Source organism: Puntigrus tetrazona, chromosome 23, assembly GCF_018831695.1.
Source record: "Puntigrus tetrazona isolate hp1 chromosome 23, ASM1883169v1, whole genome shotgun sequence".
NCBI classification, from domain to species: Eukaryota; Metazoa; Chordata; class Actinopteri; order Cypriniformes; family Cyprinidae; genus Puntigrus; species Puntigrus tetrazona.
The window spans coordinates 7005041-7024668 of NC_056721.1; the positions used below are offsets into that span (position 1 = coordinate 7005041).

The 19628-nt window shown below is 38.3% G+C and overlaps 1 protein-coding gene across 1 annotated transcript in view; it reads right to left on the bottom strand.

Moving 5' to 3' along the window:
* Positions 1-3856: 3856 nt before the first annotated feature.
* Positions 3857-19628, bottom strand: part of LOC122328474 (XK-related protein 7-like) — a 51355-nt gene continuing 35583 nt past the window's right edge. Inside the window, 3 exon segments of the mRNA XM_043224180.1 lie at positions 3857-4943; positions 11170-11332; positions 11335-11368. Of these exon segments, the coding sequence (XP_043080115.1) occupies positions 3967-4943; positions 11170-11332; positions 11335-11368 (1174 nt within the window). The 3' untranslated portion in view covers positions 3857-3966.

Sequence of the window (19628 nt, forward strand, 5' to 3'; positions counted from 1 at the left end):
TGTGACACCAGTGGTTCAACTGAAATGTTATGAAGCAGTGAGAATAACAAAAATAATGACTTTATCCAACAATTTCTTCTCTGCCAGTCTTTGATGAATGTGCCACAAATGCTTCAGAAGGCCTTTATTAACCCCCAGAGCCGTTTGGAGCACTTTCATGATGGATGGAATGCGCTTTATTTTCCTTCAAAATCTCACCATTCACTGTCTTTATAAAGCTTGATATAAAGATGGTATTTGTTTGAAAGAAGAAAGTTGTATACATGTAGGATGGCTTGAGTTTGATCCTGGGATAATTTTAATTGTTCGGCGAACTATGCCTTTAACATTAACATAGGCTACTAATAGTTAAAGCAATTATAATATGTATTTAAAAAAAGAGCAATAGTATTGGGATTTGACGGTCAAGGTTAAACCCGATCTTCATGCTCCGGTCCTTCAGGAATAGATCTCCACAGTTCACAGAAACTTACATTTAGGTTTGATTCCATTCAGCTATGTGATATTTCATGCAAATTGCATTACATGTGCCGTACATATACTTGAAGAGTTTTCTCTTGTAGAGTGTACTGTTGACCTGGAGAACCCCAGTGTGTGTGTTCTGTGTGTGTGTGTGTGTGTTTGTGCGCTCACTGTTACAGTAGAGGATGCTGTTGACCCCCTTAAGGGCATGAGTGGAGGAGGAGGAGAGCTAATGGTGGGTCAGTTTTCAGGAGAGGGGCCACACTGAAAAGCTCTCAGACCACAAATACAGTACACTCAGACACACATCACATATACCTGCAGCCCTGCTTAATGATCCTGCAGTTACCACAGCAACCTGGATACGACTAAGGATACGACTTTCATCTCATGCTCTTTGTCTTTCACCAGATATTTTAGGTTTGTTATATGTAACATACTATAGCCTATATTTTTCACATTACAAATTATATCTTTTTTTTTTACCCCATTTCATAAAACCCGTATAGTTTCCCGTTTGAACTGATTGAACTCCAACACTGGTAGCAATGTCCAGTTTCTTTTAAGCTGATTAATATTGATCAACCTGTTCACAAATCGAAATCAATTTTCCAGTCAGCAAATCACAGATTCAGTAATCTAATTGAAACGAGTCTTCAGTTCAATTAATTCATTTTGAATTAGTCTCGACTGATTCAAATGGTAAAGAGATCCTCAGAGTGTACATATGAAGTATATCAAATGGCAGTGCTGTGACAAGGTAAATAAAAAAAAAGGTTAACTTTGTTAAAAATAAGCAGCGACTCTCAAAGTTCCAAGACACTGCATGCGATCCTGTGATGTTTTTGAATGTAGGTTGCACATATTTATTGTAGCTTGGAGTGATTTTACACATTTATACGATTTGTTTATGCCCATATACAGGCTATAATTAAAAAGCAATGCTTGGAAATCTAGGGCAAAAGTTGTTAGCATTCAGAGTGAGTTTGATTCATGCACTGATAATTGTTCATCCGGTTCATGATACTCCTGTATGATGGATAATGCACTGTGGCAATTTCTATACAAATGTTTCCTGCTTCTGAATTAATTTTAGCTGTAGGAAAACTGATTCTTTGTCAAATTACATTTGCATTTAAATGTATTCCTTAATCATGCGCTTTTATCCAGATTGAGAATAATACAAGCTGAAGGAATCAATCCAAATGCGAACACTATACTAAATTCCCAAAAGTATCAGAGTTGCAGAATTTTTAAAGAGCCTTTATAATGGATTATGATTTGGTTTTAGAAGTCCCAAACAACAGGTTGACATGTATGCAAGGTCAAAAACCTCTCATTTTCTTATAATATGCATTTATTTTTATCTTATTTGTTCAACAGCTTCCAAACAATTCGTTTCAAGGACACGTGTCGATGTCAACATGAAACGGCAGGACTGAATCAGAGTTGACGCTTTCTTTAGAGAGAACTTTATACATGGTGCACTTTTTGATTAAAACTTTGCAGGATGTTTTCATTCACTTAAAACTGTGTTACACACTGCATGAAAGTTCATTTGCAAAAATCTATAATGGGGCACTTTAAAGTGCTCTTGGAGGAGGTTTTCAGTTGTTTTATGAATATTTCAGTGGATTCTGGTACTCCTGTGAAACTGTAATCCTAGATGTCTTATTTTATCAGTAATACATTTCACTTGTGATCGGCTGCAGTTGCATGAGCATAGCCCCTAAGAATTAGTTAGAACAACTAACAGTTTAATCAGTCTTACACGATTAGTTACTCTTTTGCAACTGACCTTAAAAAGCTATGACCAATCTTCTCTAAGCAGTTTATGCAACCGGCCCCTGATTTGAGCAAGGTGTGGAGACCACCATGAAGCAAAGACCAGGCACTACGAACGACAACTCATTTACTTCACAACCTCCAACAATAAAATCCCTGTATGTGTGAATGTCCTATTATAGGGGCAGCATGATTACAGCCCCCAAGCGGCTTTTGCTCTCCATCAGCGTCTTCAGACTGGACAGCAGGGTTCTTGTCATTGGAAATTACCCACCATGACTCTGGGTTTTTCTGCTTGGTTTTTAACCAGGCAATAGAATTTCAATGCAGCAATCAAGACCTCGAAAGACCTCACAGAGGGAGTGAGAAAGACAGAGAGAAATACTTCAGCTGATGTCTTGTGATGGTTTTGTAATTGCGGTGATTTCTTTACAATTGCCGTTACTCAAAAAAAGCCTGGAAAAGAGCTAAGTAGGGTAAGCAGTTAAAACTAAAAAGAGGTCTTAAGATTTTACGAGGTGACAAAAAAGTCTTTCTTTCTCTCAAGCACACACACAAACATTGTTGTCCCCAATAGTCGGCAGTTTTTCATGGCCAAGAAGAGCATTCGCTCTTGCCAAGCCACAAAGCCCCCAAAAATTCAGAATCTAAACTCCTTATAACCACAGCAATGGCCGCCCCCTTCCAAATAACAAAATAATGAGCGAAATGAACACATACAGATGTAAAAAGGGTTTTGAGGCTTGTGGATGGAGCAAACTAAGACTCACTGCTCTAGTTACTGTAAATTGAGTTCGCATACAACATTAGAAGTCACTGTCAATCATTTGGGGGTTTTTTCCCTGTGAAATGCAACACAAACACTCAGACGTTTGCAAGTTTTATGTTCCAAGATGCTCCCAAAACCATTGTCATGAAACACTCAAACAGACATTTTCAAATTTTTTTTTACTTTTCCGAGGCTGTCATCTGAATCTTTTTTTTTACAGTATTATTTTCATCCAACTACATTAGATCACAGCTTTTTGTCTTACTATATGACATTTTTTCTTTATCTTTACAGATAAACAATGCAGCATGACCAGACAACCCAAAAAACATTCATACCAACACACTGGCACCATTCTATTGTAGATACATATAACAAAAGATAATATCTATTTATGAATATTGATTAGAAGAATTATATCAAAGACATGGCCACAGAGTCATAAAAATAAATCTAATAAATAAATAAGTCAATAATTACAGAAGAACTCTTTTGAAGAAATGGATGATTGGACTCGCTTAACCTCACCATTCACAGAAGCAAATAATACACAATTTGTACTGTTTTCAGGTCACTGAACATTAAGCTTAGACCAATACAGCAGCCAGGCTGGTCCTGAGGAATACTGATTGGTCAGTTCATCTATATTTTACAAATGTCCACTTCTTCTCATCATGGTCATTTTTTATATGTTCAGTGCATAGGCAGAAAGGTAAATCCCTTTCGTAGTTTCACTTCCCATGCAGGTCATGTAAACACCACGTTACTTGCTTCCAGCCTGATGTGCACTTTCGGACCAGTCATGCGCTCCCAGGCATCCGAATGCCAAATGTGCGCGGTCCCACCGTGTAGCACCATGCCGACCGTCAAGGATCGGACCTTAACCTCATGGCGGCTGAGTTCCACCTCTGCATAGAGATGTCTTGTGGAAGGTGGAGGTATGAACAACACTACACCGTAGTCTCATACTCCGTCACTTCTTTGGGGTTGCTGAAGCTCTGGTACTGGATGCGAGGCGTCACGGGAGATGTATTTTCCAGCACCAGGATGGTCTTCCTCAGCCTTCGGTCAATAAAGTGGGCATCCCAGGCAGGGTACCTTTTTCTTGGCAGGTCGATGCGGATAACGGGACCTTCAGTTCTTGGGGGACGTGGGGAGGAAGCTGGGGGAACACTAGGAGGCCTAACCTGAAACACCGGCAGGCAACTCTCTCTATCCCCGGCCCCTATCTCCCGATCTCCACCAGTAGTCCTTTGAAGTGTTCTGGGAGGGCTAGTAACCACGTCCGGTTGGGGCAAAGGGGTTTCCAAATCCCCAACGCCTCCCAGACCGATTACCCCCATTCCCTCCTCAACACAGCTCCACTGAGCTCCCAGGATAGGTCCGTCTGGGTGGAGCAGGCAATAATAGACGAACATAAAGAATGTTCCCAAAGCATAGCTACACACCACCACACACACAATAATCAGGGCATAGAAGTCCGAGGTATGAGGTCCCCTGTGAATATACCAAGCGACGGTGAGAGCGACGTTCTCAACCAAGGTCACGCAGTAGTACACACCAAGCCGAAAGCGGGCACGGCCTTCTTTGACATTGAACCAGCAAAAGATGTAGATGATGCCCACCACCATGTTGTAGATGATCTCCTCCCACTTGGACATGCAGAAGTCGGTCTCGCCCTGGATGATCCAGAAGGTCATGGCGCACCAGTGGGCCACGATGAAGATCCCGAAGTAAAGCTGGAAGACTGAAGCGAAGAGGGCGAAGGCGATGGTTCGAGCACCGATGGTAAAGAGGTGCCAGAGCATCTGAACAATCACGGCCTTGTAGGACATGGGGAGCTTGTCGTCACGAGAGTCACGCAGAACCTTCTGGTAGGATGCGATCATCCAGGCGAGAGAAACCAATGAGGCAGATGCGGAAAGACCTACAGAGACAGAGCGAGAAGAACAGGGAGACAGCTTGAGCAATGTCAAGGAAAGAAAGGATACAAACTTTACAAAACGATACAAAAGCAGCTTGGCTAATGCATTGCGTGCATGTGGCACTGTTCTGGTTACAAACATAAGTACTAAGTTTATGGAGTTAGCTTTTTAATGTCTGTGCTGTTGCTATTGTTTGTGCAGTTATTTAATTGTCCACAAAGTAACTTGCTCAACAATATGCGCTGTTGCTCAACCACGATAGTGGCTGACTTAAAAGAGAAAACAAGCCATAGAAGACACCCACTATAACTGAAATGGACAAAATTGAGCTAAATTTATTTTATAAAACATATATTCACAAAATTGTCTAAGAACCCTGGGACTAGAAATGGCATTATGTTCACCACATCGTTTTTCTTTTCTTCTATAATTTTATCGAAAGTTTTATTATGATAGGACAGGTTTAGATCTAGATTTAGTTTGTACAGTGGGTCCTCAAGCCAGGATTTGAACTCAGGACGCCAGTAGCATAACAACACTATACGTCTGCATGCTGCCCACAGGCCTACCGGTGCTGATCCCTGCCTGATTTTTCTGTTGATGCTGGATGAGAAAGGATGTTTTGCTAGTTAGGCTCGTCAAGAAGCTGGAATACCAGCACATCAGGAGCCCTTGCTGGGGACTAGAAACCAAAGCAAAACATATGCTGGTGACCAGCTCTTTTTTTCTTTTTCAGCAGGGAATGCCTTGTGGCTGAGAAAGCAGTGTTTTCATTTTGAATTGCACCCTGACACATTTCGAAAGGCAGTGATGCACAAAATCAAGCTTGCATAGCCAGAAGCCTTTGCATTCACGTAAATGTATAGAGCAGGTTTGAGGCCTGAGAGTGAGTAAACTTTCTACTGGTCATCATTTAAACCACAAAAATTGTATTTATGATAAATAATAATAATAATGTAATTCAACTCCTTTAAAATACATTTTGAGTCTGTCTTAAATCAGTCTATAGTGATAACAGTGTTCAGTGTAGGGGCCAAAGTTTCAAATGAGACAAGCTGACTTAGATACAAGGATAAAATGTATTCAAAATGGCATTAAATGATTAATGAAGTGTTTGTGTTTTATTAAGTAATATTATAATACTTCATTGCTTTGTGTATTTATTTGGCCGTTAATGCTGCATCCGTGTAGCTTCTCTATAGCTGGGGCCATTTAAATAGCCTGAAACGTGCTAAATATAAAACCTAATCAAAATCATTAAGAATAACTGCATTTCCACATTCCACAGTTCTGCTTTCAATATTTAATTAGATCTGATGTGATTCATTCCTAATTGAACATGCGATTGAATAATTAACTTTCAAAACATGAATAATTCAGGCCCTAATTGATGTCTCTAGCCTATCTGGACTCATAATATATGAATGTGCGAATATACCTTGCGTCATGACAGACACATTTCGAGAGAATAGATTCTAACGAGGCAAAGATGCAAAGCGATTTTAATTCCAGACATCACAGCGGCTCTTATGAAACACAACCCGACGTGAGCTGGCAGAGACGCGCGAGCTGCACTTTCAAGAGTGATGGCAAGAAAAAAAAGGTTCAAAGTTTTGTGCTTGGTTGTTGCTTTTGTTTTAGTTTTCAAATAATATTTCACAGAAGCTACAACACCTGCTGAGACAACAAATCGCAGGGCTTGTTCCCCAACTGCCTGAGAGGATGTCTCTCTAGAGAAAGCGAGTGTGAGCGTGTGTGTTTGACTTGCTGACAGGGAGACAGACAGGCACTTTATATTATGTTTGCGAGTACCCTAGAGCACAAGGTAGAGTGAAAAGGTGAAGAAGAGGTGTGTGTGAATGTGTGTGATTGAGAGATATAGAGCTATCTCAGGAGGCTTCCACACTGAGCTGATGTTATCATGAGGATCAGCTCTTAAATACATCTCGCTGCATGTTTGTTTATCTGGTGGGTCCCGGCAGATTGGCTTTGTTCTGGTGTTTGATCCTCTCCTGTCTCACACACACACACACACACGTGTTTTAGGGAGCTATACTTGCAGGTTCACCCCGTTAAACACTTCAAACCCTCCAGGCTGGCTTATCCAAGGTCAGCTAAGGATATTGGGATGATCACTGCATGAAAAGAAGGCAGTCCTTTGCTTTTGTCAGGCCAGGAATTAAAGGGATAGTGGTACTCTAGTGAAAGACAGCGGAGACTGACCTGGAAGAGAAGAATAGTTCAAGTTGTGGTTTTTTTGGGGGGGGGTTTTTGCACACAAAAATTGTTGTTGTAGCTTCATAAAATTCCGATTGTAGCACTGATGTCACATGTACTATTTTACTGATGTCCTTACTACCTTTCTGGGCCTTAAACATGTCAATTGCATTGCTGTCTATGCAGGGAGAAAAAAGTCTCAGATTTACCTTCATTTGTGTTCTGAAGATGAAAGAAGGTCCTACAGGTTTGGAACGACACGAGGGTGAGTAATTAATGACAGAATTTTAATACTTAGGTGAATAAAAAAACTCCATTTTGGGCTGCTTAGGCAGAACAGGTTAGTGTTGAACAGAATTCACTTCCTGGAGTGTCTCTGAGAGTTCTGCCACTCATGGATTTGCAAGCACAAAGGGGAGTGAAGAAAACAAATATATGCATAAAACACACTGTGAAAATGTGGTCCACAGTACAAAAAACATTCACAATGCTGGTGGGGGACTATGTGTTTCCCTCCTATCAGTCTCTCCTATTTGTACTACATATATTATTAATAACAGCTAGGAAGATAATTACTGTGAATTGGATGAAGATGCGCCAACCTACTTTAACAGATTGGACACAGACTCTGAATCAGAAATATATATTTGAGAAAATGACTGCAGACTTACAGCTGAAATCAGATATTTTCCAACAGACATGGGAACTAATTTAAATATATTTGCTTGGTTTTTGAAGTTGTTGTGGGCCTAGTTGTAGTTTTTGTATTGAGTTCTATTTATTTTTGCCATTGCATGTTTCACTCAATTGCATGATTACTTAACCATTACCTATTTATTTTAATTTTTTTTTGTGAATGTTAATATTTTTATATATTAAATATATTATTATATATATTTATATTATTTTATATTGTGTATATTGTAATGTTTATAAAAACAAGAATAACCCCAGAAAAACTCATCAGCTGATGGACGATAATTAAAAACACACCAAATATTGGCACATATATTGGTCAGGTTGACCAGTAGCATAAATATTTTAAGAAATACTCTTTCACTTCATGGAAACACAGTGCATATCGTACACAGGACCCTCGCTGTTTATTGAGTGTTTCCTCTTTTTGAGTCTCTTTAACTTTCTCTCCGTCTTACTCACATTCTCAGTCTCGGCTCTCATTCTGAGCAGCTCATTTGGTGCAGATCCAGATTAAGTGAGGTCTTAATTAGCAGAGATCCGAAAGCATTAGTCTGCGTTTTCCGCTCCGCTTGCAGCTTGCCCGCATGCTCTCTCGCGCTCTCTCCGGCCTCTATTTCAGAGGCTCTCATGGAGCAATGCGCTGGCAATCTTAATTAAATCAAACATCAGACGCAGCGCAAGCCCACTGCCACAAAGACTGCCTCCGATTAGAATGCAGTTTAAAGAGAAAGGGATAAGACAAGTTAAAGCCCAGCGCTGCCAGTGCTGAGAGAGAGAGAGAGAGAAAGAGGGAGGTCTGAGTTGCTAACTGCCAGATGATGTGGTGGAAGAAAAGTATGCAGGAGATGTTTGCATAATGCATTTTAAAATCAGCATTTGCTCTTTAAGATTGTATTAAATGACTACACGAGAGTTACAGTCAAAGAATAAAGGCTCTCCACAAAACCTCAAAGACCTTAAAACACACAGTAGGGAATTCACAAAGATTGAATTGTTCCTGCTGATGGTGCCGTTCATTTGCATGCCATGTCTGTGTTCCTTCATTCCTTCAAATGCTCTTCTGTGAGTTACTTTCTTATGGTGGTGATTAACCAAACAGCCCAAGCCGCCATTACTGGTTTGAAAGTGCTGGAAAGTAAAGTTTTCAAAATAGTAGCAATTCGGTTTTTTTAAGCATTAGAGCTATGTGTGAAAAGAGCATTATGATTCGCTGTGGCTTCTCTCATTTTATTACAGCATAAATTTAGTCACATTATTACAATATTTTAAGCTGGACCACAAATGATTTATAAGCCTTTTGATCATCTATCTATCTATCTATCTATCTATATCTATATATATATATATATATATATATATATATATATATATATATATATATATATATATATATACTTATATACTTTAATACAAGGACCAATTCTCATTGACTTCCAAACGATTGATTCGTTTTTCATTAATTCGTTTAAAGATTCACTTTTACAAACCCGTCCAGCGATTGGTTGATTTCATTTAGCAGCGTTTGTGAGCTTATGGCTGTTACACCGCATTGAAAGGTCATTTTCGAAATCCATAATACTGACACATTTAGAGGAAAAAAGCCAAACCGAGATTATGAAGACAATTAATATTTTTGACGGATGGCAGACACAAATCATTAAGGGGTTTTGAATCTGTTACTGAAACAGAGAGACTGCTTTGATTCAAACTTTTCAGCTCTAACAGTGGTTTGCTGCTTTGAATCAGAGATGTATGTAAACTCAGATGATGATGATTCAGATAAAATAAAAAGATCTCCATGCCCTCATACTTGCTAGCAGCTTGAAGCTACTTCGTAAAAGTAAGAAAACACGAATTACATGTACAAAACATAACTATCATAACTATAAAAAAAATCTTTTTCATAGTGCGGGAGACTGCAAGCTTCACAGTCTTCACTTCAAGTGCTCTCCACAGCGAGCGCAGCATACAGATGCTCACTTTCAAATGGATTTGCTGACACAATGTAAAGGTCAAAGGTCTGAGTCAGACTGACAGGCCGGGCCATGAGATCAGAAAACGCAGGAAAAAAGCGAAAGAAGATAAGAAAAACAAGCAAAAGCCTTTCTGTGGTGTAGCTGGTAACCAAACCCATGACCCAGAATTAATCAGAACATCTCTGAGTCTATTCAGTCTTACAGCGTGTCCCTCTGAGCTCTCTGTCCTGCTATATACCACTCGTCCTATCCTTCCCTCATCTCTCTTTCATTCCACCCTCTTGTCTTCTCTTTTTTTTTCTAAAGTCCTTTTCCTCTTGTGTTTTTGTCCCCAGAGTACCTTTCTCTTTCGCAGTGTGGTGGCCTTCCAAAGCAGGCTCCTCTGATTTTTAATTCCAGTCCTTTTTAACTTTAATGATTTATACATCATTCAATCACAATATTTATTCGTTCGTAATACGAATATAAGATAGAAATAAGTATTTTACACTGTTTTGGAAGGGGTCTCATTATGTTTTTTACACGTACAACTTTCTTCAGTGCGTAATGTTGCTGTTTGAGCTTGAAAAAGATTCTCTAAATAAACAGCACAAAGTCCGTTCCAGAGGGAGTTAATAAGTAAGCGCTGTTTCCGAACTCCCTCAACCCCTCAGTTGTAGTCCTGAATTTTCTTTTAGAAATGTACACGTCACAATGACATTCATTTCAATAATTCCCTGACACAAATGCAATTTCCTCTTTACCTTCACAGACAGCGTTTTTTCTTAGCTTTTGACATAACCTTGTGTGTATTTCACAGCTGATTTAAAAGAGAATTTAATATATATAGTGTTTTGTGTGTGTGCTCTGTATATCAGAATTTTAATCTGAAAAGGGATAAACTGCATGCAGATGATTTTTGTTGTTGTTACCAGAGTATCTGATGCACAAGCTGTAAAGGCTCCGCCCTCTTCTGGAAAGAATATACTACTATTAGAATATATTGTAAAAGTATTTCTGTGATGTAAAGCTGATTTTTTTTATTCAATAATGGCTAATGATTTTCTATTTACATATATTATTTCTTTTTTCCGATGCTCCTAGCTAAGTCGTGTCATATGTCATCGCACAGAGAGGAGCGTGTTAAACGTTTTGTTTAATTCATCACAAGCAAACGTCTTCTCCGGAGTGGCCGTATGAATAAGTCATGACGATCACGGCACAATCACACAAGCGTTCTGTCCTCTCTTTCTTTCTCAACAGTCCTCATTAAGTATGCCCAACTAAAAGCATCTCATGTGGCCACCTGGGAAAGCTCAGTGTGTGTGTGTGTGTGTGTGTGTGTGTGCTGTCTCACCCTGTAGGGGCAGTATGTCGTTGCTGTGGATCATGATGCTGAGCTGCAACACGAGCTGGGGCGCTCTTCAGGAAAGCCTCCAGCAGCGCAGCATGTTGATGTCAGCGCTCTCGAACATCAGACGCCAGTAGAAGTGCCTCTGACCCGGGCCGCCATGCCAGCGTGGCTTTGCACTCCCAGGTACAAGGTGTGGACGTACCTGGAGACACGCAGAGGGGAAATGTCAAGTGGTTATTTAGGTTCAATAATTAAAGGTCAAATGATGTTACACGGGGATGTTTTCTCTCTCTTTAGCCACTGATTGAATATACAATGACAGTTTGACAACTGCAGCAAAGGGTAAGAAATGCATGCCAATAAAAGTGAAGAAATACTCCAGAATATAAAAGATAAATCCATTGCGCTTGCATTTAAAGTAAAACAGTTGGTAAAATACAATTATCTTACCAACAATGACAGCAAAAGCGCACAGTATTTATTTCACGATGCAAACACATAGCAATTTTAGATTAGGCCACCTAATATAAATTGCGACCGATCCATTATGTAATATTTAACAAATGTAATGTTTCTTCAGTGATGACCCACCAAAGCACGAAATTGTTTACTGCATGTAGTGATATTACCAATGACTGCATAATCCAGCAATATGCATACTTGCGACATGACAAATTTTATAAATGCATAAACAACAACAGAAGTTTGATTTACCAGCCAGACACATGGAGCAAACACCGAGCTAATTATTATGTTTGTATTAGCAGCGACAGATGATTAGATGCTCAGCCTTTATTAAAAGATATTTTTGCTGTCTTAACTGTGCATGATTATTATTATTTTTATTATTTTGAATACCGTTTTTTCCTGCTGTCAGGAAAAATATTACACCGCTCTCTGCTGTGTAATTAAACATGAGGTTATACTGATTTTAAAGTCAGTTCTAGCGGGGCAATTATTTTTTTTTCATTGTAGCATTAATCTATTGAAGTATTTGATTAACTGGATAACATGCTGTCTTACATGCTTCCAAAAAGATGCCTTAGACTGAAAAAGGTAAAAACCAGTCGTGGAAATTCTGCTAGGAACTCGTAGTTTAAGTTCTAATATGCATATTCATAATGTGAATAACATTAATTGGGCAAGAACAGAATGCAACCTGTTTGAATACTTTGCTTATGCGTAGGCTATGCGGAAACACTGCCACGTAAATCTGCTAAGGTTTTATTATATCACCTAAAAATGTACATAATACTGTCTTTTTTTCATTTTTGGATAATGCATTTGCCGTCGCTGTTTTTTAACACTTTTACTTTTCCCCTCAGACGCTGAAACTAAACACAGCTTTGACAGTCGCTGCGACTTGCGACAAAGTGCATGAATGTTTAATGAGGTGAGCTTTAAATGTTGTTACATTTGCTGCGTGGTGTTTTTGAGAGGAGTGGGGTTTTTTCCCTCTTTGGCCAGTCTTGACAACAGTCTTCTAAAACTACATAAATCAAACTATGAATTACTTTGGGGGAATTCTGGTGTAAACCTGGCTGAACGGGGAGTGGGTGAGACAGGTCTAGTAGCAGAACTATCTGAAAACAAGCTTTGGCTGAGCTGAGCGCACTGACTGTCAAAGTGCCCATCACAATATGACACCAGCAGAGTGGCACTGAGGGCTTTTCACCTGTCAGCAGCTTTTGGCAGGAGAAAAGAAAAGGACACAACCTGATACCACACACACACACACACACACACACATGCATGGTCAATGGGGTGAGCTCAAGCCATCCACTTGCGCTGAATGTTGATTTAAGGAATCATTCTGCCAATTTTTCTTAAAATTCAATTTCAAATAGATTTTATTTTACTTTTTACGATCATTTAATGGTCAAAAAACATTATATTGAAGAATTTTCAAATTTAGATGTCACTAAATAATTTATTACACGGTTCATCATATCTTCCTGATATTAAGAAATTTTGGGGTATTGATTCCAAAATGTAAATAAAAATGTACACAAAGACTTGATTGCTACTTATGTCTTACCGAGTTTGATGGATTCTCAGCCAGTTTTCTCATGTATGTATAAATTATTTTATATTTCATTTGATGTATTTTTTTAACCCTGGTTTAAGACTTTTTTATAAATGTGAATATTTGAAATGATTCCACTCCTATACAGATTAGTTTAAAAATAAGTTAAATGAAGTTAAATTCTTCCTTTAAACAAAACAAATAAACAAATAAATAAATAAATAATCATTTTTGGAAAATAGCCTTATGTTCCATGTCCCCTAGAAGTAAACATTTTTGCATTGATTCAAATTAACTTTTAAATTAAACCAAAAAAGTGTTTTTTGTAAACACAGAATAATGAAATTAGAGGGTTTTCTTGCAAATCAGCCGAAATACCTTTTTTTTTTTAAATGTAGCGCTGTTATCTTTTTTTGATCTTCATCTTTCATCTCCATTTGATTCAAAGAACTCTCAAATTCTAATGAAAAAATAAACGTTCAAATTCAAATAAATAAATGTTACATTTAATATATCTCGTTGTAGCACTTTTTCAAACAGAATTCTGAAGCCGAACCTATTCATTCGAAGAATTCTCTGATTCAACCTGAATCGCTTCGCCAGTCCCGTTCTCTTTCTAACTCTCTCTTTTTCTCTCTCATCTCTCAGGCTCTAACCAGCTTTAGGCCAGCTGCATTATCTAAAGGCTGCAGAAGAGTACTTTTATCCTGAGCTCTACACTTTCAGCCTGCAACGGGAGGGATTTTTCATGCTTAACTCTGATAGGCAGTAAGGGCCAAAGATTGTATTTCATGCTCCTCTCTGATAGGCTAAAGGTTTTAAGGAACTGAGCCTGCACGGCACTATGGGAGATTTCGAGATGATCCAATGCCAAGCGCTCCATGTGAAGCAAATGTGAATATTTTTCTATCTGCAAGAGAGAGAAAAAGAGAAAAATAGCAAAGACATTGCCAAATACCAAATAAAAACACATTATGCTACAATTTCTGTTTTGTGTGTGTGTGACGTCTCAGACATTTAGCTAGTATGCGCTTCCAGCACATCCATTATCACAAGGATGAATTAATCTTGAGGGTCTCCAGTGCACTGGAGTGGTTTGGAGAATACGAAATACAAGAAAAATAAGAGAACCACCATCGAACTGCTTCACAGAAAGTATTGTTTTTTTCTACATCTGTATTTCAAATAAATAGCTTTATGAGGCTGATGAAGTTCAGCCGTCATTGAACTGTTGCAGAGAGGCTAATATAAAAGGACAGATGAACTTGAGAACCTGAGAGAAGAGACTAAAGCGGTTGAGCTTTACGGTATGAAGGACTTTAATTACATTGCGCATTGATTCTGCCATTATGAAGCTTGATTACTTCATACAAAAAGACCTGAAGGAGAGAAGTAAGTTCAGAGAGAGAGAGAGAGAGAGAGAGAGAGAGAGAGAAACTGAGCATGTATGTGTGTGGTTAATTTATCCTCTGCAGTAATTAGCACCCCTGTCCCTGTTGAGACCGCCAAGCTGTATTCTTGTCTAACACGCTTACAGTCAACACTGTTTAACGCAGTCTGCATTTCAGCAATAAGCTGCATTATTATCGGGTGTCTATTAGCAGATGTGCCATCTGCTGTGTATGAAAATGAATGTGCGATTCAATTGAAAATCCTCAAATTTAAAAAAGAATCCTTTTTTCATTTTTACATTTACATGCTTTTTCTTTTCTATGCGAGAGAATTTCTTACTTGTGCTAACTGAATGTGAATCAGCTGATTTTTTTTTGAATCTGCATTCATGTTAAGATCAACCAAAGATCTCTGCTTCGTCAAAAACAAAGTTTTCGAAAAGCGGGTTTGAGTGTTGCCATGGAAGAACCATTTTTGATTACAAAAATAACATTTTAAGTAAAAAGTCTTAAAAATTTTTTCTTCTTAATGGAAACAAATGGCCAAAAGAACCATTATTTTCTAAAGAGTGAAATCAACTGAATCTATTAAAGAACTTTACAAATTCAAGTAATCTCAAGCTCAAATAATTTCCTTCACTCTTGTTCAACCGATTCATTGAAAAGATCCAGTGATGGAGTCAGGATTATGTTCATCACACTCAAAAAAGAATGGAGAGAGGTTTAAACAGACTAAATTATTGATAAAGTCTGTCGTTTTAACCGGAAGACTGAGTCGACATTTTGATTGAATATTATGAAAAATATTACGTTTAATTTATTGCTTAAAACAATTCAAACCTATTTGGCCGCCGAAAAAAAGAGATCAAATCTATACTAATGTATGCTTTTATCCTGATATTTATTCTAATACATAACAAGGATATTGGATGATTTTTGGTATTGCACTAATGGTATAGTATATAGTCCATGTATATTATAGTCCATATTTCATCCTTAATGTCCTGTACCTTGACTCGATGTTAAAAGGTTGAAGGAAATTATATGCAGATAAGGTTCGGTGTAGTAAAACTAGGTGTTGTAAGCTCCATATATCTATGGTTATTTTGGGGAGGAGTCGGGGGGGAATTGCACGGGCGCACAATCTCTAAAGTTTCTGGCGTGCGCATATATAAATCTGAAAACTTCGGTGCGTACGTGAAATCTAGCTTTTGAGCATACACTTTCAGAATGAAATCTCATGAAAGAGTTTTACAAACGAGGCCCAGGTGTTTGTGGAGTACATGAGAGGCAGACCTGAAGGCAATGTGCCGGTGAGATGTCTCTCTTTCGCCTCCCGCATTTTTCCGCCTGGAACCACAGCATCAATATTCTACTCTGTTTCTCCTTCTACCGCCCAGCAGACCTACAGGTCAAACCTCTGTACTCTGAAGACATAGAGATTTAAAATGATACAGAACCTAATATTTAGATGAAACCTGACTGTTGAGTGACATACACAAATGCGTTGGAGTCTACAATTGAGTCGTGAAACACGGCTCAGAATGAGAAAGCTGCTACAAATGTAGAGAGACCTTTACCTCAATAACTCCTTTTCAAAACCTTTAGGTTTCACACACACACACACACATGCGTTTTTGTGAAAAGTGGGGAAATTATACTGTACAAACTGTGTGTTATTGCCCTAAACCTACCCTACACCTAACACTTTACCCCTTACAGAAGACTGAGCATTATTACTTTCCTCCAAAAATCTAACTCTGTATGATTTATAAGCGTTTTGAAAAGTGGAGACATAGGGCAATGTCCTGAAAAGTCACCTTCACCTTGTAATACCTATGTCATACTTGTGTTATTATAAAAATTCATGTCCTGATTTGACACAAACTCATACACACACACACACACACACACTTGGCGCTGTCAAAGAGGTCTGTCAAACTGCGTTGAAGAAACAGCTGACCTGCTGTTTCATTCAGCCTGATCAAAGCGTAACCTTCAAGCTCCTTCACCTTAAGTGCAAAGTGTATTTTGGCATACTTTGTTATACTTAGGTTTTCACAACAAACTGCTGGAGATGTGACAATAATAGTCGAAAGCAGATGAAACACCACCTGTGTTCACACGCTATTAAATGAAGTGTAATGTGAGCGGCTGATTGCTGAAAACTGAAGAATAATTTGGAAAAAATCCTTTATTTAAACCTCAGATCCTCAAAGGAATTCAATGAGCCTTTAATTAAGTTTTTTTTTTTTTTTTAAATCAAAACCAGTTAACCTAGACCCAAGACCAGAGAGACAATGGGCTAAATCCTCACAAAGGCACTAGTATTGAAAAACACTAAAACACTGAATATTCAAAAGTGTTCCCTGCTTTTGCTTTTGAGACAGAAAAAGTGATTTTCTTTTTTTCTAATGAAAGTTCTGAATTCCATTTCCACTTAAGATCTCACATAGTTTCAGATGAACTTCCAGAGGGCTGGACAGAACATGGGTGCTACCTTTTGGTTGAGCTGGTTTACCATCTTCTTAAAACACTTTAGTTTAAGGGTATATTATACTGGTCTTATTTGTTCCTGGCAACTAAGAGATACAATGTTTTCAATATCAAAATTGCACAAGTGTGTAAAATCAAGTATTTTTGTTGCACAGTTGCACTAAAAATCAAATTTGTGTGTAATATTGCTCCATGCAAAGTTCACTGTGAAACGTGTATAGCGTCAGAGCTGCGAAATGTAATGAGAGACAACATGTTTTTAATTTTTTTTCACTTATTTCACACTGTGGGTATGCTGATATGGGTTCATGTGCTCTTCATCTATTTATATCAATATTACATTTGCAGTGTCTTGTTTCCAGGAGTCTGGAGGCCCCTGACAGTCAGAGACCCCGGGGCACTGGCCCCATTGGCTCGGCCCATAATCCATCCTTGCTTAAGCTGGTGTGACCTGGTTTTTCCAGTAGGCAGGGGGATGAGTACTGGTGTGGGTATTGAGGCTGGCAGTGAGGTAAAAAGCGTATGGCAAATTGTGAACATACAGAATCAAAGAGCACGAGCAAACCAGCTGCTTCTCAAATACGTGGATTTATCATATAAGACATCAAAAATGGTGCATCTGTGGAAAATGAGTTGTAAAAAACGAAAAAAAGAGATTTAATTAATTCAATTAATTTAAATGGTATATGCTGTTCTTGAAAGGCTTTAATTATTAAAGGCTTTAATTTAAATATATGAGTGTGTACTGTGTATATTTATTATATATATATATATATATATATATATATATATATATATATATATATATATATATATATATATATGGATATATGAACAACATTACAGTGACTTTTATTCAATTTACTTGAAAAATGCTGAATGAATTTATCAATTTCTTCTGACCTCAAAAGTTTGAATGTCAGTGTACATAAATGTATATACAGTATTTAATCAATACATTCTAGCCTAAACTCAATAAAAACATGATATCACACATCAAAAACTGAACCCCGAAGCTCACAAGTTTTAACGTAAATATCATATTTTATCATCACTGGTGCAAGAAGTGTCTACACATATATTGTGGCTTACTTCGCCATGTTTTGCGCATGCGTAAGCGAATCGATTTTAGAGCGAGTCAATGCTGGGAAAAAACCAGAGCGCTCTTCTACTTCTGCTCAATATGAGGCACATGCTAATTCAAAGGCAGAAATGAAGTTCCCAGTGACTCTATTTGCAATGCAAAGCGACGAGCAGCGTGACTAACATCTCCTGTCTATCAGCCTGTCCCCACCTTAGTCCTCCACCATCCCAGCAGCCTCTGGGGCAGAGCTGCTGTAATTAAGCGTGATTAATGCTCACATTGAGTGTGAATGAGGCCCCGGGAGGTTGTCCCAGCCAGAACACACACACACACACACACACGCACTTGTATACACACACTAACTCACAAGCGCAGTCTGTCATAGGTAGAGTCTTTCTCCTTCTGACTGACAGAGTTCCTCTAAAAACAAGTATCCAGGACAGAGAAACTCATTAACTCAGGCAAATACAGCTAATTACACTAAACGAGGCTTAGAGTGCACAAAATACGGAAGCAGGGAAGATGCAGCTGGCGCGCAGGGTTCTAGGTGAAGAGCCTCTCTCTCTCTCTCGCTCTCATTCACATTCACACTCGTCTGCACATACATACATAAAACAGCTGCTGCCACATTAAAGCCTGACTGAAAGGACTTGACAAGATATTCAATGATATTATGGCTTTTTTGAAATAAGGAATCAGCCAATTATTCCACAAACGTAGCATTGAGATGCGATGAAAGAAATCTGTCCCGATTTGAATAGGACAGTCTTTTACTCAACATGTTTATCTACAGCTAGAAGCAAATACAATCCTTCTCTCTAGGAAACAGCGCTCTTTTTAAACGCCTGTCTGCTTGGCTTCTTGTTTGTCATAAACTTGAAATAAAAACGCTTTGGCTTTAAAGACAGATATCCAAACTTAGCAGAAACCTTTCTGCAAATTTTTCCTAAAAATACAAATAAGGATGTGCCCAAATAACTCCCACATGAAAATTTGGTAACACTTTATTTTACAGTTACGTTATTGCTTATCTATTGCTTATTAGCATGCAATAAAATGTTAGCCATTTATCAGTGCTGATTAAGCACACATTAATGTCTGTATTCTACGTGACCTTGTTTTGCATCACTAATCCTACCTAGTATGTAAACTTAATAACTACCTTGCTAACTATTAATAAGCAGCAAGTAAAGATTTTACTGAGGAAAAGTCATTTGTTTTTAACAAGTGTTCTAAAGTGTTACCAAAATTCAGATTTTGTTCACTTTTGGGAACAAATTTGTAATTTTAAGTAAACACACACACATACTGACACACATTCACACACAGACAGACAGACAGACAGAGACACACACACACACATACTACACACACACACACACACACACTAATACACACACACTGTTATGGGAGACAAATATGTAATGTGTATTTTCTACCACCTTTTTTCATTTTACATTTAAAA